We start from the raw sequence: 23,167 nt of genomic DNA on the forward strand, positions 1-23,167 counted from the left end.
ACACACACAGAGAACATATCTGTGTAGAGTTTATGGTCTAAAGGTATGAGAGTAACAAAAGAATGCTGAACAGTGTGAGTAGGAATCTTGCGGCCAGAAGCCTCTAGTGGACCTATCAGGTAGCTTTAATATCTTGAAAACCAGTTTTGTTGTCTTGGGTTGGGAAAAAATGAAGTCAATGAAATGTTTGGTCATTGTCTGAAGTTAGATTACAAGACAAAAGATCAATATTAATTTCATGGCCTTATAGGCAGCAGGATCAGGTCAGCTCCTGGCAGCAAATGACATTTAAAAAAACAAAACAGAACCACAATTTCTTGCTTATTGAATTTTAGAACCGTACAAAAACCAAGCTGCAATGTGAAGAGAAAACAAACCCTGGTTCAGAATGCGCTCTATACCTCCAACCAATGAACTATAATCCAATGCCATTAAAATCTTTCACAGTGCATGAAATTGCTCTGTTAGCAGTTAATGTCTCCAGCTGGCTGGTCTCACAAATCGTGTTTCAAAGGAAAGATATTTTAGCTGAAAAACATGGATCTCAGTAAGCAGGTTTGTCATATTTGTAGAACCAGCACAGTTGTATCAATATATGTGTAATTGAGAGCACCGAGCCCCGAGCCCCAACCCAGCAAAGTACTTGAACGCACACTTACTAAAGTTAACAAGACTTCTCATGGTTAAGTATGTTGTTAGATTATGGTCTTAAATAACCAGCCTGTTCTAGAGGGATGATAGTCCAATGCCAGACTGTCTACTGTGACCTGGGATCTTCTCGATGCAGTAGAGAGGGGAAGCTCTCATGTTATGGCTCCTTGATTCTCTGCTCGCCTTCATTCTGGACTAGGTTAGAGCAGTCTGTAGGTGAGATGGACCTAAACAGGAGTCTAGAGCACTGTGGTGAAAACCTGGCAGCAGCTTCAGATACATTTTAAAAATGGAGGGTTTTACTTACTGTACATTTTTTAATATTTAAATCCGTACAGTAGCCTTTGTGTTCTTTGCGGGAAAGGGACAAATGGTGAGAAGCAAATTAACTTTGTTTCTGCTAAAATGATCAGCAGTGAAATAGTTAACCATGTTGACAACAAAACGGACACCATTAGGCTTCAGAGCAGACAAATCAAAATGGCAGTTCACACCTCTCAAAGCTGTTGTTTCAGTCTGTGGCAAACACAGGAAGATGCCACTGCATGAGTTTACGCTAGCCTCATATTTTCAAGTTTATTTTCATGATCACAAGAGGTAGGCACTTCATTTTTAGAAAAGTGAAGATTGTAGAGCCTAACTATGTAACACAGTTTGTGGCTGTGGAATAGCGGAATACATGGGGCCCTGCCTGTACAAGCAGTTATTACATGCGTTAAGGTTGTTTGACCATGGCATGAACGGGGGAGTAAATTTGTTGATGGATGTGGAATAACCCTTGGACGTTGCCCAGTTATCAAGAGGAGAATGAATTTCAGAATCTTTGTTTTGTTTTCAGAGTGCCGACTCTAAGGATCTTATTGACCAACACAAAAGTCTCTCGGAGCACCAAGGTCCTTGTGGCAGGTGTCAAAGACAAGATTCTTAAGGTGCAGCATCTTTTTGGTAGATGACAGTGACGTGGAAGCACATCTATTAATTGGGCTAACCCAGGGGTACTCAAACTGGGGGTCATGAGGTTATTACATGTGGGGGTCATGAGCTGTCGCCTCCACCCCAAACCCCGCTTTGCCTCCAGCATTTCTAATGGTGTTATAAATTAAAAACTTTTTTACATATTTAAGGGGAGGCACAGTCAGAGGCTTGCTATTTGAAAGGGGTCACCAGTGCAAAAGTTTGAGAACCACTGGGCTAACCCAATGGTAGCAAGGCTGTACATTGATTGCTAAGGGGTGGGGAGAGTTGACCTGCACTTGGAAAAGATCCTGGGATTATTTCTAGGGGGGTAGCAGGGTGTGCATTGCTGCATTCGCATGGATTTCCTGGAAGCTGTTTAGTGGTATTACTATGTTCCTCCTGGCATTACTGCTGCATGAGCAGGGGGAGGGGATGTAACTGGGGAGGAGAAAGGGCTCCCCCCCCCCCCCCCCCAAAAGATGGAGTAGGTCAAAATATCCTCACTAAGGTGATGCATTGGATCTGACGCTGACTGTAGAGTTTCTATGTCACTCCAGCCAAGTCAGCTTAACAGCACCCTCCAGGAATTGTCTCTCTATCTGGCTTTCTATGCTTAGTGGCGTGGAGTCTCCGCTATTATGCAATTCTGATCGAAAGGATTTATTTCTCCTCATTCCCCATAATGAGCAAGTATTAATCCAAACCCTGTGCCAGGACTTCCCTTTTTTAGCTAAAATGAAGATCTGGCCATGACGCTTTCTGTTGTTGCAGTGACAAGCAGCTTGGTGAACCCCAAGCATTCAAAAACCATGTTTGGCTCCAAAGAATCAAGAGTCTCGTTAAAAATCGTGAGATTTAAAAAAAAAAAAAAAAAAACTTTTTTCTTTTCCTTTTGTAATTTGCTTTCTGAATTTTAGAACCTTTAAGTTTTGTTTCCAGGCTTGTCTCTGCAACCAGAGGGCTAGAAACTTCTTTTTGGTGAGAATCTGTTTTCATATTTAAAAAAAAAAAAAAAAAAAATCCCTAACTCCAGGAGCTTGGGGCTTTAAGAAAAATGCCAAACATCTCAACAAAATCACACGAGTTTGCAACCCTGAAATACCAAACCTAACCCTGTTTCTCTGTCCATTTCCTCCGACACCTCAAATGTGACCAGCTTCTGCTTTGCGTCCCTTATTGCACATGAATTGTCCAGCCTGGGAGGGCTTGGTCCACCTCCAGCACAATAGCAGTGAAGCCACAGAGCGCCACAGAGCTGTCTTCATGTCTCTCATTTTCTTCTTGTCACAGTTTCCTGCTATAATGAACCCAGTGCTTGCCTCGATAGACGCAATTTCTCAGGAGTGTGAAAATGTTCTGGAAGCAATGGCTGAGAGTCCATCACAGGAGTATTACCCTGTGCTAGAGGTAAGGGACACTCTCGCCTGTATTCTTAGACACTGTTATAGTCTCACATCAAAACGTCATTTAAAGATCATTAAGGTTGGGAGAGATTTTGATAGCAGGAAATGTTCAGTTCAGAGTGAACCACAATTTATATGTGCTATCATTAATGCACTCACTATGTCTGAAGTAGTTAAGGTACTGTTGCTACCTCCTGTATATAACACTTGTTTGCTTTTATTATTCTTTCAGAGCCATACATTTCATTTCCCTTAGTTGAAGGGACACTGAGTTAGTTCAGGATCAGAATGTCCCCTCCCTTAGAATGGTTTGTGATTTGATGGCCAGTAGCCCTTTGAATTGGAAGTAGCTCTTTATAAAACTACCATTCTTATTACTGACAAAGCCAATACAGAAGCACAAAACTCAGCAGCCGCTGTTTTTGATAGACTAGTTAGAAACCAGCCCCCGCTTTGTGCTTGTCCTGTCTCCAGGCTCAGGAGAGCAGATAGCAATTGTTGTGCCCAGAACTGTTTTGACATTGATGCATGAAGTGACTAAGATCTGTGTTCATTTTGGCTCCATTCAAAGCACGGGGAGGCTGTTGTGGAAACGACTCTTTCAAATTAAAGACCTTTTTCCCCACCCCACCTCCCCCGCGCGCAAATGTATGGGGCATTGTCCTCAATGTTCCGATTTATAATGAAGTAATTATCAGTTAGTGTTGGGAAAATTTTAATTCACCGACTGCATCTGTTGGGACATGTTTCATTATGGCCAGGTGGATGAACCCACATCTGGTATGGGAGCGGGGGAGTCCCATGTGCTAAATGCTGAACGCTTAGGGTGCTCAGAAATAGAGGTGTTGATAGGACAGAATTCAAGCAACGAGGCCATAAATTGCAGTGATCTGCTTCATTGCAAGAACAGCTGGCTGATGCTTCCATTGCTAGAGGTGTTGATAGATAGCGAGATGTCCTGTTCTTTCTTTCTCTCTCTCTATCGCGCCCCCCCCCCCTCCCCCCCCCCCACACACACACACAAACACATCCACAAGTAACCGTGCTTTCCCCCCTTGGTTACAATAAGGAGTCGCCTTCACTGGCGGGATTGCAGATGCTCTACCCAAGGTGAGTTCGCAATCAGTTGTCACCAGGAGAGATTTGAAAGGGTAGCTTTTGTTTCCCTCCCCCTTATTTGTGTTGTCTCTTGCTGTATCCGGTTGTGAAGGCTGGAGCCTCCGGCGGAACAATGGGCAATCTGTGTCTCTTGCTGCCGTGGATGGAACCGTGGTGAACAGGTGGAGATGAGTGCACGTAGCCATCATGTCTGGGGAAGATAAAGAGAAGGATATGGGGATATCGCAAGGCCAAATAGAGATGGTGTCAGGAAGTGAGCCTGGCGGATGGCTGAGGAACAACAAAGGCAGTGACGGTTGTGACAGGCTCAAAGTCTGGGCCAGAAAGAGCACTGAGGGTCCTGGAGAATGAGTGGAAGCCTTGTGCTAAAGCACAGGACTGGCATTCAGGACTCCTGGGTTCTCTGCCACACGAATCCTGTTTGAATTTGAGCAGGTCACTTAAGCTTTCCATCTCAACATCAGTTCTCCAGCCTATATAAAATGGGGCTAAGACACCCTCTCCTGCAGAGGTGCTTGGAGACTTCCATTGTTAGTGGCTGTAAACTCTGTGAGGTCCAGGGAGAGAAACGTCTATCTTGATGCAAAGTTATGCCATACTGTTCTCATGCAGTCAAAATGGCAGGGTTTGCACAGTGCTTATTCAGAGCATAGTGGTTGGAATTTTGTCCCTCCCATTTTCATGCCGAGGCTCTCCTGTGCTACGTTACCACTCTGAATGGAGAGCCACTTATAGTGCTGTATAGTCTCGTAGAGTACATTCCTTAGGAAAGAGAGATCTTCTGAGAGAGCTGTGTGCTGTCAAACCTGCAAATGGCTTTAGTGGGTGTCCTATGTGAGAGGAGTTTGGTAGGTCTCAGTTCAGTTCCTAATGGCCTGTATCAAAATTAGGATTTTGCTTATACCACTGCACCAAGATGGTAGAATGATTTTGTATGAAAGCTGTGTTCTGTGTAACGTAGTGGAGTGCTACCTGATGGTTAGACCAGGAGACTGAGTCTGAACTCTAGGTTCTGTTCCTGGGCTTGCCACGGAGTTGCAGTGTGACCTGAGACAATTCACTTCACCTCGGCCCTTCATGAAAGAAGGGTTGTGAGGTTTAGCTTGAAGAGTGCTTTGAGATCCCCAGATGAAAGGTGCTAGAGAGGTCCTGTTTAAATTACAAGGGGGAGAAATGCTTCAGTAAGTTGGTTTCTGTTTGTCTTGTGTCTGAAGAGCCCACAGAGGCATAGTTGATGATATGCTGCATACCTACATATCTCTATTTTTGACTGATGCTGTAGCTGAAATGTGCGGTTCTGGATGTCTTTGTACTTGAGCCGTTGAACTAGTCTACTGTGTCATAAGCTGTCATCTGACTCCTGGCAGATCTTGGATTGGAATATGACAGGTGTCTTGGATCCGCGCCCTGCACTCAGGCATATAAAGAGGCCCCTGGATGGAGGTCTGTCCAATGCAGTGCACGGAGCTTGCAATGTGTACGTGCTAAACACTGCTGGCTAATCCAGCTTCCCTCACGTATCTAAAGTATGTTGCAAATTGTGGTGGGGGGGGGGGGGGGGTAATTTTGCATCATCCAATACCTGCATGGTGTTTACAGGAGACCCATGTAGGACTGGATAGGGAGCCACAGTGATTGACACCTTCCATGCTGTCCTGTAGCTCCTAGCTCTGTGCAGTCAAAGCATCGTCCAAAGGCATGCCACTGACTGCAGCATGTGCTCATCAAAAGTCAGGTAGAGGCCCTGGAGAAGCTCGTCGTGGCGCTGTGTGAAGACTGGCCCTGGGTATGGAAAAGAGCAAATCTCTCAACTAACATAGTGTACTCGGCCTGCTGGCTTTTCAACTGGCTCCCTATTTAACATCGCCTGTGGCTCCCAGCTACTCCCCTCTGCTACGTTATGTCACTGGATCATGGCCCCATGCTGTGTAAAACCTTAAGGCTTCAGGATTTTGTGGCTAGCAAATTCTTACTTCCAACACTACCTGTTCTGATGTGTTTGAGAGGAAGGACAATCTTGTGGTTAAGGGAATTCTGGGTTCAGTTCCTGACTCTGCCACAGACCCACCGTGTGACCATGGGCAGGTCACTTAACCTCTGTTCCTTCGTTCCCCATCTGTAACATGGGAATGATGATCATTCCTCTCTCCCATCCTCATTTGTCTGTCTGTGTAGACTGTAGGCCTTCCGGGCAAGGTCTGTCTCTTCCTATATGTGTGTTTGTACAGCATCTAGTACAGTGGGGCCCGATCTTGGTGGGGGCTTCTGTGTAGTCGTAATACAAATCATTCCGTTTGTGGAGGTCTCAAGTGGCAGATGGATCTAGTTCCGAGCCGGAATGTCTAGTGTGTCTGGCTAGAACCAGCAATGGGAGGTGATGGGTGGGTCGAGCTTCACTGGGGCTGGGAATGTTAATCTGGCTCAGGCTGGTCAGTTGCTGCCCATCGACCTGACCTGTTAATTAGAATTGTGCCCATTCATGTACACTTAATTCATATCCTGTGTGTGGGCTTCTGGTGCTGCTTTAAGAGATTTCTTCTCTCATCCACTCTTGTCTCATTACCCTATTTTTCAGTGCTCTGCTGGTAATGGTCTGTGCCTTGTATACGACAGCATTTCAGCCAGCTGCTCCTTTCCAACTAACTCCTTTAATTCTGAGCTTCCATTTTCTTAAACAAACCCCCCCCCACTTTATTCTTATAATCTTTAAATTTCTGTGTGCGTGTGTTTAGTTCTGTGCTAGCTGCCAGTTCAGCCTTGTGCTGTAATGTTCAGTGTCTACAAGGTGGGCGCATTGTGAGCAGTGCAGGCTTCTCCCATCAACGCTCTCCAGCCAGTGTGCCTAGCTAATCTGTGGGACTGCTCCTCTCCGGGGGAAATGGAGTCGTTCAGTCCTTGGCCGCTGAAGCTGCCATTCATGCTTGGTTTTGTGGTATTGGCTACCTGTGCGCTGGGACTGGACTTAGTCTCTCCAACTCGTGTATTAAAGGACGCTGAACAGTTATTTGATTGTGATGACTTTGAACCCAGATTGCCAGGGGCTGTATTTGAACTGCTCACTAGAGGTGAAAGGGTCTGTATCCTGTTATCAATCTCCTGGGCCATTCATGCCTCCCTGCCACAAGCAACTAACTGTAGTAACAGCAGGATTTGGACATGAGTAGTCCTGTAGCTATTGCAGTATCCTGGCCCGCTGGAGACCTGCATGAGAGAATAGCCTCAGGGTTCTGGCTGCTTGCATTAGCTGGGCTTGTGAATGCGGTAGAAATCATCTCCGCTTGGGAAAAAGGCTTTGTACTTCCATAGCCACAGATCCTCCCAGAAAGGAGGACTGCAGGAAACGTTTAAGAGCCTGACTTGGGTTGGCCAACAAATACCTAGAGTACCTGCCTCATGCTGGAGGAAGGCCCCTGGGTCTGGGTCCTGGATCTCTGCCTTGCAGTGGGGAGAGAAGTGCTGTATGATACAAACAAGGGAGATTTTAATGTTGCTTATCACTGCCTTGGCGGTTCCACTTTCTATCACTGGAGCTGGATGGATTGCAGAATTGGCCAGGAATGGGAGCGATCCCAGCACGATTCCTATCCCACAGCTAGGGAAGGATTTCTACGGTGTCCTGTTCTTTCCTGCTACGCATGCACTGAGAGGAAGCAGGCAAAGACTACCGAGGGCTGGAGTTCACAGGGCCTGCAGTGAATGGCAGCTCTCTTGGCCCTCTGCTTCCTTTGGCATCTCTCTCTCTTTATAATGTCTTAAAATGAACTGATATCCGTGTCCGTTCAGTAGTCACAGGCTCGACTAGAAGCCCGAGGCTGCTGGTGGACTCGGTCTCACTGTTCAGCATTTGCTTGTTCCCGAGCAGCGCTACGCTGCCCAGCTTCCTGTCGCAGTAAGATGTGGCAGCCTGTCAGTGACTTCCTAACGGGTAGCTGAGCCACAGTACAGCTCTGCTTGCAGGCACCTTGGAATAGCGCCCTCGATCACTGGAGAAGAGACCTGTTCTGGAGGATTGAGATCCAGAGCTGTTCTTGGGGGACAGCGAATCAGGGCGACTGCTCCGGTCCCTGCGCTTTGGAGGCACCACATGGGCAGTGCGTGAACTGCTGGCTGGGGGAGGCTAGTCCCCAGCCCCACCCCTTCCACCCAAGGGGGAAGAGTGTGCCGGGAGGGAGAGTGCACGGCACCGCCACTGCAGCCTCCCCTGCCCCAGGAAGGCGGGCCGTGTGGCCCCAGCCCCCTGGAGACCCGCGGTGCTGCTGAAGCGGGGCCCTGGGGGGGTGGAGTGTGGGTGGGGCCACACCTGGCTGTTTGGGGAGGCACTGCCTCCCCTACCTGCCCCCCCAGTGTGGCTGATCCCAGAAGTGACGGATTCATCACTTCCGCCCCAGGTGCCGCACCCACCCACCCCCCCCACCGGCCGGACCTGTGATCCATGTGGTTTTGTTGTCTTTGCTTTGTTTTAAGGAGCTCTTTGATATAAACCAGCATCACTTAAACGTGATTGGAGTTGGCCATTGCTCACTGGACAATGTGTGCCGAGTGACCGCCACACACGGGCTGCACAGTAAGCTGACGGGCGCTGGAGGAGGTGGCTGTGCAATCACTTTGCTAAGACCAGGTCAGAAATCCTTAATTTACTACTAATCATTTAATTCTGTTTTCCTTTTATGTTGCCCTAGAGACCTACAGGGGCACTGTTGTGATTAAAAAATAAATAAATAAATAAATAGCCTCGTCAGCACCTCAATTGTTTAAACCGATTAAAAAAAATTAAAACCTAATTTTGTTCTTTGCTATTCATAGAACTGTTTTACATTTCTCCAGCTGAGCTTATGGAATTGGTTGAGTCATTTTCACTTTACTGAGACTGGTGGGAGCTCTGCTTAGGTGGCTGGCAGAGCGGGGCCGTAACTATCACTGTTCAGTGGCGATACCATTTAGTCCATATTAAACATGCAGTAAGGCATTTCCATCTCCCAGCGGTGACCAAGCTTAACTTAACTGGCTGGTGTAACTTCCTTCTTGGCAGACACACCCCCATTGATGGTGGAAGCAGCCAGACAAGATCTCAGTGCCTGTGGATTTGAATGCTGGGAGACCAGTATTGGGGCACCTGGAATATGTCTTCATTCGCTGTCATCTTTGAAAGCAGAAGTTCTGCATGTCTTTAATTCAGTTTAAGATGACATGGACTCTGACTGTACCCTGCCTTCCTGCCCCTGCAAGTTCAGAGCTTCTTAACTCTTCACAGGAGTGGCCACCCGTGGTGCCGAACGCACTTCAGAGTTCAGCTTACATTGCCAGTCTGAAATATTTTGCTCCCTTTTCCATGGCTGTGGAAGTGTTGTCGTGAACTGAGACACTGACCCGAGTTCAGACCTGGTGTAACTAACGGGGCAGCTCCACTGAAGACCGTGGAATTATTGCTCTCACTTATCCCAGCTGTGAGTATGGCCCTGTGTCTCAACCCTGAAGCTGTCTTGAATTTACTTATAGTAAATTCTACAATGTTAACAGTGGGCACAAGAGGGAAGGGTGTGTTAACCCTGGTGTCCTGGCCAAATTCCGGCTTGAGTAATTACATTTTGCCTCCCTTCGATCCATAGTAGGGTATCCTCTTCGCTTCGCCTTCACCTGCCTCTCAAGACCAGTGTGAGGCTGGAGTAGTTAATGTGCACAGAGTACCATGAGAGTTTCTGGTGAAAGGCACCACAGAACGCAAAGAAATACTGCTCCTGTATTTCTACTAATGCTGTTAGAGGCACTACTGAGATTTTTTTTTTAAAAAAAAGTGCTTACCTGTGTCAGTAATTGAATCTCAGATAATTAAAGCTGAAGAAAGTGAAATTCTAATACACTTTGCCCCATTTTTTTTAGTTTCCTTTAGCATATCCCTTCTCTGTCTAGGCTGTTATGTTAGCCTCCATAACCAATTGTCTGAGCAGGCTTGCTGCTTGTAGTCTCATGGTCTGGTTCTCATGCTAATAACACCACAAAATCTTCAGGAAGATGTTTAAAGCCAAAGGCACTTTTCCTTTATTTTAATCTCCTGTCAGTATTTCTATTAATAGTAGATTTGTTAGAATCCCTGGGTTTTTGTTTTTTAAACAGTCTAATCTTTGGTCACAAATGCAGGATGTTAAGGACACATTCCTTCTACATTCCCAGGCAAAGGTTACGTTAATGGATTAATGCCACTCATCGGAGTGGGTTGCCAGAGGAGCTTGACCCATAAAGTAAATCAATTTCCAAAAATATCTTCGCAGTTTCTTAATTGATGCTACCTCTAGTCAAGTGACCTACTTCTCCAGTGCAGAGTTAGTATCTCTTCCATTACTTGTTTTGTTAGCCTCCAGTTTTGGAATGGGCTGTTGTCCTTCACCCCTCAACTTCCAGACCAGACACTTCTGTTATGTAGATGGTGTCTTAATCCACAAATTGACACTTGAATGTGTTAAATGTAGATTGCAGCCTGCATACTAGAATTAGCACCATGCTTTGCTTTCCCTCCTCCCATTGCTTCTATATTGAGCCCTGGCTAGATAAGGGCCGGGTGGATGCCACTCACAATTGTAGTTCAGCACTGACAATTGGAAAAAGCTCCTTTTCCCTTAACACCCTGGTTAAGCATTCCCAGCAGCCCATCTGTGTGGGTAGGGCAAATAGTCTGTTGCTTTCAACCCTTTTAGCAGGATGGGTTAAAGAGCTGCCAATGGTTGTGGGGAGGGACGGGTGGGACTTCACCAATTGTTCTGCAGTGCAAAAGGTGCTGCATTTAGCATCTCCCACTGTGGGTTTTCTTGCTTTTTCAAGGGTTCCAGATGCTGTTTCACAAAACAATCTGTTCCTTCAATGTAGTGTGATCTGGATGGACCCCTAACTTGTTTTAGGGCCTCTCTACATGGGGAAACATACCAGCAAAATATTCCAGATACGCTTCCACATGGGGAGCCATAATGGTATAACCACAGTGGCATAATTATATAGATGGAGACTAATAAACGTCCCCATGTAGACAAGTCCTTAGACTTCTGGGATACCTTTTCGTGTGTATCAGCATTGCTGAATGTCCTAATATGTAATCAAACAACATATCTCACCCCAAGAAAATCTCTGTTCTCCTGGTTCCAGGAGAATGTGACCTGTCCTCCTATTAGGCTTGGCACAATGACATTTTTCACTTTTTGATAATTTTGACACTTAACATCGATGTTTAGGTTTCTTTTAAAGCATTTTCTAGACTTATAAAAAAAAAAGTTTTATTTTCACAGTTGCAGGGAATTATGCAGGGGGCCAGGTAATTATTTGGTTATAATAGACGGTGAGATTCAAAAAGTTAAAGCTGTGTATAACTGTTAAAATACAAATTGTCAACATCATGTGTTAAAATGTACAAAGTAAATATCCTTAAATTAAACTCATAAGTTCTCAAGTAGCACTTTTCTTTCTTTGCCATCTGTAAATTTTGATAATCATCAATGGAAACGTTTGTCAATTTGTGTGTATACAGTGAAACTGACATTTATTTAAACTGGTGTTTGACTTTTACCAATAAAATCTAATCTTTCCAAGTGTACCTATGTTGCCTCTTCTGTGCTCATGGAGGTATCTTGCATCTAGGCAGAGATGATTTGATCATATTTCTTTTTAAGTGTTTAAAAAAAATAATCTTGAATTCAGTTCCTTTCCACCATCACCTCCCTCCCCTTGCGCCGGTGCACACCCCCATAACTGTCTCTGCATTAAAACTTGTCTTGCTGACCTAGCACGGGCCTTTGGCAGCCAATCCAGGGCTTGAGAGGCAGAGGGCAGTTGTCTGCTTCCTCCTAATTCTTACTCTTCTGTGAGTCTTCCTTCCACCCTCCCCCAGTGTGTGTGTGTGTGTGTGTGTGTTCCGATTTTTCTTTTCTTTTATGTGACTCGAGTGCTGGAGACTATGGTCATCTCTCCAGCCACTGAGCAGTCACAGCGCCAGCGGCCCATGCTGCGCCTGGAGAGGCTCACCTCTTGGCACGAGCCCATCTTTGCTTTCCATGCCCAATCCCTGAGTGCCAGTTGAGGGGACTGTCTTCGATGCAATTATCTGAGCTGAGACCATGAAACTCATGACTCATATTAAACACCAAAGAGTCATCAGATGGTAACCTTCGATCACTAGTAAATATTCAAAGCAGCAGCCTTGATACAGAAGCCTCTAATTCCTGTTACTATTCTTCTCAACCATTCAGTTCCCCTCTCCTTTCCCTCACTAAATAAATGTGAGCAGTGAGTGTGATGCCTCCATTTCATCCTCTGGCTCTGTTACCCTAGCACAACAACTCAAACTGTGGACTCAGTCCTGGACAAAACAGAGCCCTCCTGCTTGGGAGAAATCCATCTGACCTGTGGCATCTCAGTCAGCAAACTTTCGGCCCGTCTTTCACTGGGCTTGTGTTGCATCTGATTTAGGGTGACCAGATGTCCCAATTTTTATAGGGACAGTCTCTATTTTTGGGTCTTTTTCTTGTATAGCCTCCTATTACCCCCCCCGCCCCCCCACACACACACACTCCCTGTCACGATTTTTCACACTTGCTGTCTGGTCACCCTAATCTGATTGTCAGTTGGTGAGATTAAGATGTTCAAGTGACAAAGGACCTGATTGGCTACAGTCATGAGGCGTAAGTGACTTGAACTGTGCTTGTATGTCAGTAGAGTGCAGGTTTGCGCTACAGCAGGGGTCGGCAACCTTTCAGAAGTGGTGGGCCGAGTCTTCATTTATTCATTCTAATTTAAGGTTTCGCGTGCCAGTCATACATTTTAACGTTTTTAGAAGGTCTCTTTCAATAATATATAACTAAACTATTGTATGTAAAGTAAATAAGGTTTTTTAAATGTTTAAGACCCTTCATTTAAAATTAAATTAAATTAAAATGCAGAGCCCCCCTGGACCAGCGGCCAGGACCCAGGCAGTGTGAGTGCCACTGAAAATCAGCTCGCGTGCCGCCTTCGGCACCCGTGCCATAGGTTGCCTACCCCTGTACTACAGTATTAGCATTTGCAAGGGCAAATATCTCACCCAGGAGCCCCATCCTCCTCCCTGAGAGCGGCTGCTGCTTGTTTGTGTGAGGTAGCGATGGAAACCATCACCTAAGGTGGCCAAATGGGGAACTGTCTTCTAAATTGATGGATTTTGATCCAGTATCCGGCTCTGTGGTCCCTTCTCTTTAGGGAAAGGAAAATGGTCCCTGGAATGACGGAAGAATTATTTCTAGAATTATTTGTATTACCACAGTGCCTAGGAGCTGATCGCTTACTACAAATTGTCCATTCTGACAATGGCTGCTGTGCGCTCAGCCTTCAAGAGGGGAGCAGACAGCCCCTCAGTGTTTTTAAAAGGGTTTGTGCCCTTTACAGCCATCAATTGCTTCAACACTTTTCTGTTGCTTACCACAAGGGGGTAGCGGAGACCCACTCTTCTGAAATACCAGGAGCCTGTATTCCAAGGCTGGGCCCTTGGATAGTGGTTAGGAGGCACCTTTGGCATAGAAGATATCGGGGTCTTGCTCTGCAGTACAGCTTCTCCAGGACTGGCGCTGGCATCAAGCTCTAATAGGTCCACTTAGAAACGGTTAACAAAGAGATCAAAGCAGGGCAGCGAGTTATCTGTGCCAACAGCGGGGCCATCATTGCATAAGTCAGCAGCTGGAGCCAGTCCCAATTTATTAGACGTAAGCATGGATTTTACAACTGTCCACAAGTGCTGTCTTTATCTTCCTCTTCCCTCCCCCCCCACCCCCTCGGTTAATCAACAGGAACCCACAACAAATAGCGTGATTGACATCCGAGGTGGTTTTCTGCTTACTTTTCACAAATGTTCTGTCCAAATAGGGGGGATAAATAACTTTTTCAATTGCAGTTACATTTACACTGGGTCTCACCCAATTAATTAATTACACACCTTACTAATTACATAGAGGAGTAAACTGAGGCGGAGAGAGGATAAAGTGAATGGTGCTGACTCTGATTAGCAAGAGCCAGGCATAAAACCCAAAAGTCCTGCTCCCCTGCCCTAGCCACAAGCCAGCGCTGCATCCATGGATCTCCGTTCTTACAGCTGTCGTACTCACCTGTTTAAACGTTCCTGCTGCCGTTGTCTCACTCCTGTAAAACAGACAGGTAAGAGGTTCAGAACGAGGCAGCATTTGAACAGCCGCCCCTGCAGTTTAACACTCAGAGCATTTGAAGCGCAAATTACATTTTGAGTGTGTGTTTTTCTCCCCCCCCCCCCCCGCCTTACCTTGCAGCTAGTATCCGCAGCAAACGAGCAACCGCTTCGTATATTTACTCCCCCCCCCCCCCCATGTCTTTTTTCTTTTTATAGGCTCATTTTACAGATGTGTAATGGAGCAACGATTTCTGCTGAAGGATTAGCCTGGTAATTTGGCTAATTTTTCTTCAGCTTCATTTTTCACATTAGGAGCTTTGCAAAAAGACTAACGATCCCAGCTTGGCCTCTTAATAGCCAGAGCAGGGAGGAAAGGTTGGAGTCTAAACTCCATCCTGTTGCAGAGGAAAAGAACATGTAACAATTTTTCAAATCGCTTCTTGCTTGGGTAGCTTTTGGCTTGGCTGTTGGTTCTGAGTCTGTCTGGGGGGCGCACGGCGGTCTGGTGACTAGAAGGCTGGGTTGTGAGATCTGGGTTCTAATCCTACTACTGCTACTGGACTTGCTGTGTGACTCTTCACCTTCCTGTTTCTTCTCCTTGCTGCTGTTCTTATCTGTGTAGGATCTTCAGGGCAAGTACTCTGTCTGTAGAGTGCCTACCACCCTGGGGCTGGATCTTGGTTGGGAGCTGCAGGTGTTAATGTACTGTAAGTTCTTACTAGCAAAATGCTCTAGCAAAAAGGGCTGAGACTCCTAAAGAAAGGTTGCATCCAAACTCTGCAGGGATTTCGTTAATATAAACTATACCAAGGGGTTTTTTTCCTCTAAGTGGATCAAATGTGTTGAGACGTAGCTGTATTTCCTGATGAGGGCTGTGCGTATAATCTACTTTTATTGTTTTAGCCAAAAGGATGCTTTTCAATCTAATATCAGCATAAAATGAGACACTTTGTCAAACCTTTCTTTAAAAAAAAAAAAAAAGTCCCCACTTGCTTAAGGAAACTTCTTTGATGTTTAATGCTCTGTCTTGCTGATGGGAGGGACCCAGAGCTCATGGAGTGATGCCATGCAGCTGTGGGAGGGGAGTGAGTGGGCAAAGACGCAGCCGAAATGCATCATAAATCCTCAGGGAGGGGGAACTCTTTTTTTTTTTTTTAAAAGTGACTGCAGAGACTTTGAATCTCAGACTCTCTCTCTTGTAAATCATTGTTCACTATCGTTCTGCCTGCAGGGAAAATGTTATGAAATGTCTGGTAGATCGAGCTGGCTGGCCAGAAACCTTAAGGGATGACCTTGTAGCTAAAGGCATGCATGAAATAAAATACCTGCCTTCTGTTCTCGCTCCTAACAAATCTGCTGTCTATCTGTCTTGACTTTCAGTTGGGTAGGGAACCTTTTACAGCTTCAAGAGCAAGTACTGCTGCTGTGAGAGGGGCTTCGATTCGACCCCGGGGCGTATTCCTTAGAACTTCACGGAGTAGATTTTCACAAACCCGACTACGGTGAGGAAGCTGTGTCAGCCCCTACTTACAGAGATGGGGAAACTGAGGCGCAGAGCTAAAGGCCCTGATCTGAAGCCCACTGCACTTAATGGCAGGATTCCCGCTGGCTGCAATGGGCTAAGTGATTTGGGCAGGGACTCGGGGGCAGAGCTGGGACAAGAGCCCGGGTCTTCTGCCACCAAAGCGCGTGCCCTGTATCTGGATTGCTGCCTTGTGCATGCTGTCTGCCAGTGCAGTGCAGTTGCAGGCAGGGGTTAAAGACGGGCTCATTTCTTTTCAAGAGAATATTCTCTTACTTGCCTGCTGTGACCAGCCTCCACATCCCGTTCACAAGAAGGGTCAGACAAAGTTCCAGAGGGATCTCAGGCTCCAGGCCATACAGAGGCGTGGGCTGGGGGCCGGGCAGGAATGCTTCCCTAGTTGTGCGGGATGCCGGACTCTGTTCCACGCGTACTCTCCTCTCCTCTGCAGGATCAGCGCGAGGTTACTCTCCTGGGGGGGGGGCGTTTCCCTTGCTCCATAATCACCAAGCGGCTGGTCCTGGCGGGGAGCTCTTTCAAGGTGCGGGGCGGCTGATACCTGACAAGGAGTTGAAGATTTCACGTTGGTCTGAGAAGAAAGTGCCAGCTGGACCTCGCGGGCGTCTCTCGCTGGCGGTGCCTCTTCCCAGGCCGGTCTTGCGCCTCTAACCCGGCTAGGAATTTAATTAGCGCTTGGCTCCCCTGTGTAAACGGCAGTGGGGTGGTTTGTGCGGGCGCTTTCCTCCCCCTGCAAGGCACAGATGGTTGTTTTTTTTTTTATCAGTGTCAGCAGCGGCTTCTTTCTGCTCTGATGAATAGATTCTAAAGAGGCAGTGACATTATTTGAGATAACAGCGAGAACAGCAAAAGGGTCAGTGATAGAGAGAAAATGTCAGAGCGCATAGATGAAAGGCAGGGGGTGGGGAGAGCGGAACTCGGGTGGGGGGAGAAACCCTGCAGACATTGTCTGGCTGGTGCATGCACCAGGACGGGGAGCCCTTGAGAGAACAAACTTCCCTGAACCAGTTTGAAAATCTAAAGGGGGGGCTGGGTGCCCCTCTCGCCCCAGCAGCCAATTCCTCCTTTTCAATTCGATTCAATTAGTCCTCTCACTTCGGAGCATGTCTCCGCTGATGGCCGGTGCAGTGCTGTTTGTATTGCCCACGCTCTGCTTTGCAGCCGAGAGGCTGCAGGGAGGTGGCAGAAGATTATTTGTGTTTCTTCCCCTCCTTTCTCCTGCGCCTGGCTCCACAGGGCTTCTGCCTCCCCTCGCTCTTTTCCCTGGGTGGGTACGAACCGGCCCCAGGATGGCCCGTGCGTGGGCCAGCCGCAGGCTCTGCAGGCATTGGAGCTCTCTGCCCTGGGGTCAGTGCCATTCCAGGCTGGCAGTAATGCCCGCAGCCCCTAGGCTTCCTGCAGGTCCCAGTGCCCTTAGGCAAGCTGGGAGGAGTGAGCAGCCAGGGAATTTCCCCTGCACTGGCTGCTACTGACCATGCTCCTGTCTCTAGCGCTAGCCAACGATGGTGAACGTAAGTGGACTCTCATGGGGCCTGATCCAAAAGTCTGACATCCCCACTCTCAAAAATGATTCCGTGAAACCCACATTTTTATGTAATCCGGCATCACGGGATCAGTGTGCTGTGGAGCAGAATGGGCCTCGCTCAATCCCCCTGGTGTTTCAGCTGGTTGCAGTCGTCTTCACTTCCTGTCCTAAACTGGGCCGTGCCTGCCACCTTCTGTCCCCTAGGCAGCAATTCCTAGGGTTGGCTAGTGCAGTCAGCAATGGGCAGTTGTGGAATCGCCATCAGTGGAGATTTTTAAGAACAGTTTGGACAAATCCCTGTCAGGAAGCACCTGGTTTACTTGGCCCTGTCTCAGCCTGGGGCGGGTGGACTGGAAGACCTGTAGAGGTCAGCCCAGCATTTCTAGGACTCTCTGTAGCAGGGGTCGGCAACCTTTCAGAAGTGGTGTGCCGAGTCTTCATTGATTCACTCTGATTTAAGGTTTGGCGTGCCAGGAATACATGTTAACGTTTTTAGAAGGTCTCTTTCTATAAGTCTATAATATATAACTAAACTATTGTTGTATGTAAAGTAAATAAGGTTTTTAAAATGTTTAAGCTTCATTTAATTTAAATTAAAATGCAGAGCCCCCCGGACCAGTGGCCAGGACCCAGGCAGTGTGAGTGCCACTGAAAATCAGCTCGCGTTCCGCCTTTGGCACGCATGCCATAGGTTGCCTACCCCTGCTCTGTAGGGTCCACCTCCATAGTAAATACTAAACTTCTCTAGCTCTAATTTCTGTTCAGTCATGTAGTGCTGGGGCAGGACTGTGCCATCGGCTCTGCTCTCCAGGGGGATACGGGACAAAGCATTAGCAGATACATCACACCGGTCTTTGCAGGGGACTATGCAGACACATAGGTAGACTTGGCAGAATTTTGATGGATAATATTGATGTTTATTTTTAAGCAGGTTTTTAAAGTTTATTTAATTTTTGCAGTGGTGGGAAATGAATTTGGGGGGGCAAACAGTAATTGTCTAATGACAGTAGCTGCTTAGATTCAAAAAGTGAAAGCCTTATAACCATTAAAACACAAATTGTCTGTTTTGACACACGATGTCGACAAAGTAAATAGCCTCAACTCCAACAGTGGTTTGTTCTCAAGCAGCGTTTTTCGCACTATGTCGTCTGGGGATATTTTTTGGCTGTCTGGGTGAAATAGACATTTACCAACATAAATCTGATCCATCCACTCCTACATATCTGAGAAAAAGTCCCTGCCCTGGGAGTCGTAGGAACAATCCTCCACTAGGGAGCAGAGCCTGGGTGACCTGATCACCTGCTTTCTTCTCTAGCCCTTGGCTCTGGGAGTTTGCCTGCAGAAAATGAGACCAGGTCAGTTTCCTGCAGCCAAACAAACTCTCCCTTCCACTGTCTTGAGCAGGACACAGGAGAGCCCTGAGAGCGGTGCTCTGTGCCTGGGTGAGCGCTGGCTCTACGCAGCCCGAGTCGCAGCGCGGCTGAAAAGCCACCCGCTGCCCCTTCGCCCCGTGGGGCTCTCTGGTTTGCCTGCAAAGCTGTCAGTGAGAGCTGGCCCAGCTGAGCTCAGTCGGGCCAGGCCCTGCAGCGGCAAAGGCCTGCGCAGTAACACTCCAGCTAGGAAGCTGGTGCATGGGAGAGATGGTGTTTTCTTCGGGCAGGAGTATTGTCCTGGTCGACTGGCTCCCTTGCAGGGCACCTGAAATTTCCCAAATGTTCTTAATACCAAGAGTATAAGCCAAGGGGAAGAAGATCCGTCTGGGCTGAGGCAGACCTGCCTTTCCCCTCAGTTCCTTTCCCTGGCCCAGCCCGTCCTCTCCGGGAGAGGGAGCAGCATGACGCGGCCTTGCCAGCTCCCGAGGAACTAAACATTTGTACAAAGCAGATTTTTTTTTTTCTCCCTTTCCCCTCCTGGCGCACTGAAGGTTTTGAAAGTTAAGTATTACTGTCGGCTTTGTTGTTGCCTAACTACGACAGACAAATTGAGAACTAGTTGTCAAAATGTCAGTGCACAACAAATCAACATTCAAAATGAGTCTCAGCACTATGTGGTGTATAATTAAAAAAAAATCCTTTTTAGAAATTTCAGCAAGCGTTGGCTCTGCTTTATATTTGTCTGTGTGATTAATAAAGGCAGCTAATTTTCAGACTTTAAAAACAGCTAGAAAATAGCTCCTAATTACATATTAGGCTGCAAACGGCCCCCGCTGAGCAAGACTGGTATTGGTGGGCCAGAGAATTTGGCAGGGGCTTAATTACATTCTGAGCATCATCTAATTTTAGTTAAATGTAATGTAATCAGCAGCAGATGTCTGAAATAAAATATGAATTATGAATATGATGAAATTTCATTCTTGAATAAAAAAGTAATTTGCTATTTAGTTCATTAAAGTCGCAGAGGTTTATTAGGAGCAGGTATACAGTGAAGCTAGGTTAGATTAAAATGCTATTTCAGAGAGGCTAAGAAATTGCATTAGAGCTGCTAAAATATTCTACAAGGAGTACCTGATGACTGGGAATTAAGATTTAAGAAAACAACCCCAAACCTATGAAGGTTGTAACATTGATCCCCAAAACGATGGGAATTGAGTTCACCTCTCTGGCCAGGCAGTGAGGCATTGGGAGCTTTGTGGCATTAGCCAAAGTTGAACAAAGCACTACAAAGTGCTGCAGGGAAGGAGCCTGTTGTGACTAGGAGACTGGGCGAGAGGGATACCTTAGAGATGGAAGAGACTGGTAAATTCTGGGCAGGGCTCACTCATAGTCTGCCTTTGTGTTGGGAATTGTGGGAAACTGTCTCCCCATTGGTCTAACACTACTGCAGCCAGTGGTGAAAACACCCGGAGCACCGTGTGCACAAACACTCCCACAATTGCTCCCACCCGTGGAGCTGCACAGGGATTTGGCCAATCGTGAGATCGTTTTTAAACACTTACAGAGCAACTAGGATCCTGGTGAGCTGGGTTGGGGCAGAAACGGTGGCTCTCTGCTTGATCATCGCCTGTCACTCCAGGCTAGCTTTTAAAATGATTCACAGTAATATAATGCACAACACATATGTTGTTGTCATTAAGCTTCAGAGTCAACATACCATTGTAGTGAATGAATGTTTGCATCTCTTCTGAAGATTGTTTCTGTAGCTGCACCTCTGGCAGGTTTGTGTTCTGTTCAGAAGGATTTCTTCACAGCCAGAAGGGCTAGAAACTTAGAGTTTTGTAAATTTTTTTTTTTTAATGGAAGATTAAATTCTCCAGAAATTGCTGGGGTCATGGGGGAAGGCTGGTCCCAGTCCATGCTAGCTCAGCCTGGCAAGTAAATGTTACAAAGACGAGACAAGGCCCATAAGGGGTCTGGGTATGCACAGTTTGGGGGCGCAGTGGCTGAGTGGCATATCACCATATGCCAACCCAACAAAACACTCAATCCTGCGCTCACGATCTGTTGCTGCCACAAATCTGTGACTCTTGTTTCACGGTGACCAATCTGTGCTATTCCCCCCCCATGCCCTCGCTTGCCATGACAAATGGGCCTGGCACTCCCAGCTCCGAAAGCATTTGGGGAAGCACTGGGAATGGTTGATGGGCACTGGTTGCTCTCCCAAGCCAGGAGCCCACTCCTGCAAAGCGAGCACCCTCGCTTAGTGCCCCGCGGGATCAAGCCCAAGACAACTGAGTGATCGGCAGCCCCTGGGTCAGCATGGGTATTGGCTGCGCTGTGTCAGTCTGCACGGGCAAAGGTGCGTTGGGTTTTGGGGAGGCCACATCCTGACCTGACTTGTTTTAATTTTCTAAATGAGCCGTGTGCAGAGCCTAACCAATGGATGGGGCATGAGATCCGTGCTTTGGGTCGTTTGTGTCCATTTAACACGGGCGTAACATACATTCATGCAGAGGGAAAATAGCATTTCTTCCCCCACCCTGGGCTCCGCTTCTGAACACCCAGGCATAAAAACCAAACCAGTTCCTTCTTCCAGAGCACAGGGCTTCCCAGAACTGGGGGAGGGGCTGGGTCAGCCGGTCATTTGCTCGGTGCTGATGAAATAAATGATTTCCCACAATTATTCGGGGAAGATAAATTAGCAAAGTGCTTTGTATTGACTTGCTGCTGCTGCACTGTGTAAATACCCCCATCCTGCATTCCCCTGGGCTTGGGCACACCTAGAATGGAGATTGGGGAAGGGCCAGGCATGGGTTTTAGAAGGAAGCTCTCGCAGATTTGATTCTGGGCCATCAGAAATGTGGTGGGGGACAGAATCCCCGACTCCTCCATAGCCTAGAGCTCAGGGTGACGTGCAGAAGGTAAACAAGCATTGCTGTCTTCGTATGAAGAGGGTTATTGCTTCTGGATCACCGTGAGGGTGACCATTTGCCCTAATCCTGCCTGAAGGCCCATCTAATTTAGATACCTTGGTTCTCTAAACATAATATAACCTCCTGGCATCTACTTAGAGCAAAAGAAAAACCCTCTGAATGTCACAGAGGCTGCTGCAAATCACCCCCTCTGCTCGCCTTGTTCATGTAGTCCCGTGCTTGTATTGATCACCTGTGTGCCTATTTGCTTAGTGGCAGTTTCTAGTTGTCTGGCATTATTAAGATTTAAAATAGTTTTAGTCTAGCTGCAGAGTGGGAGGTTCAGATTTCCACTCCACAGCTCAGCACAGGGCAAGGCAGAGCCTCACAGAGCCAAGGCACCTGCCAAAGCCGTGGCACAGAATGGACAGGCTGACTACAACCTCCAGATGTTATAGTCACTGGATTTAAGTTCCCTGTCCCTGGATACAGAGCTTGGCCAAAGCAAAGTCCCACCTGCACTGGCATCTTTGCACCTTCCCCATTCTGGCTGCCTTCTAGAGTCCAAAGGTCCATTTGTACAGCAGCACTTTCCCCCGGGGCTGGATCTTGTACCCAGACTACGTCAGTAGCCAGTGCCTGTTGCCCCTGATTCTGTGCTCACCAGCAGCGGTCGTACACCACGCCAACAGAGTTTTATCTGATTTACTCGGGTGTAACAAAGACCAGAATCAGGCCCATTGGGGCTGCTCGGGTGCGGAAGGTGAGTGAGCAGGGACTGGCTGCACCGCTGAGGATGTGCAGAAACCAGTCCCCATTGTGCCTCTGTCGACCCTGGGAAAACTCGTCGTGTTCGAAAGTGTAGTAACCCTCGTGATGTTCTTAGCTCTGAGCGCGGCCAGGGACAAGGGTGCCCGCTCCACCTAGCGTTAATGGTGACCGGCCAACTTGTCTGTGACACAACCCTGCCTCCCTGCACTGAGGGAAAATCACCTTGAACGTCACATTATTTGGTATGTTGTCTACTAGGTTCCCTGGTGTGAGCCAGGGGCCAGTGTGGCTGCAGCGGGTCAGCCCTTGAGACTCTTCTTCCATCTGGAAGTGGCATGTCAGGTCCTCCTGCCATGATGTCACCCAGACGGCTATCCAGGCAACGTCTTTTGGTTTCAGCTTCTGAAGTTTCAATTGCTTTAATGTATTCCAAAGTGGCCTAGATTGACAGATAAACATCTCCTGGGGAGGAGAGAGATGGTTTGCTCATTGTTTCATCATATTATAGATGCTGTCTTCTTAATCCATTGGAGAAGCCATGCACAGGCCTACCGCTGATACACCAGTTTAGAGAGATTGTGGCCCAATTCCTAAATTTGGTCTCTGAAGAATAGACTATGTACTGTTCATCCACGCCTCAGGCCAGCATTAACTAAAGAAGCTTCAACACACCCATATGCGGTAGGTAAATAATATTATCCCTGCTTTACAATAGGGGAAACTGAGCACAAAGACATTAAGTGAATTGCCCACAGCTCACACAGCA

At 47.2% G+C, this 23,167-nt stretch overlaps 1 protein-coding gene across 5 annotated transcripts in view; it reads left to right on the plus strand.

Annotated features, from left to right (window-relative positions):
• MVK (mevalonate kinase) overlaps window positions 1–23,167 on the plus strand; it is a 130,805-nt gene that overhangs the window by 8,839 nt on the left and 98,799 nt on the right. For 3 of the 5 annotated variants that reach the window (XM_065568843.1, XM_065568847.1, XM_065568844.1), the window contains exons 8-10: window positions 1,490–1,580; window positions 2,899–3,015; window positions 8,595–8,748. In XM_065568843.1, coding sequence (XP_065424915.1) covers window positions 1,490–1,580; window positions 2,899–3,015; window positions 8,595–8,748 — 362 coding nt within the window. Of the gene's footprint in view, window positions 1–1,489; window positions 1,581–2,898; window positions 3,016–8,594; window positions 8,749–9,159; window positions 11,705–23,167 lie in introns of those variants that run through there. The other 2 variants (XM_065568845.1, XM_065568846.1) reach the window with 1 other exon arrangement.

This window comes from Chrysemys picta, chromosome 15 (genome assembly GCF_011386835.1).
Source record: "Chrysemys picta bellii isolate R12L10 chromosome 15, ASM1138683v2, whole genome shotgun sequence".
Taxonomy (NCBI): domain Eukaryota; kingdom Metazoa; phylum Chordata; order Testudines; family Emydidae; genus Chrysemys; species Chrysemys picta.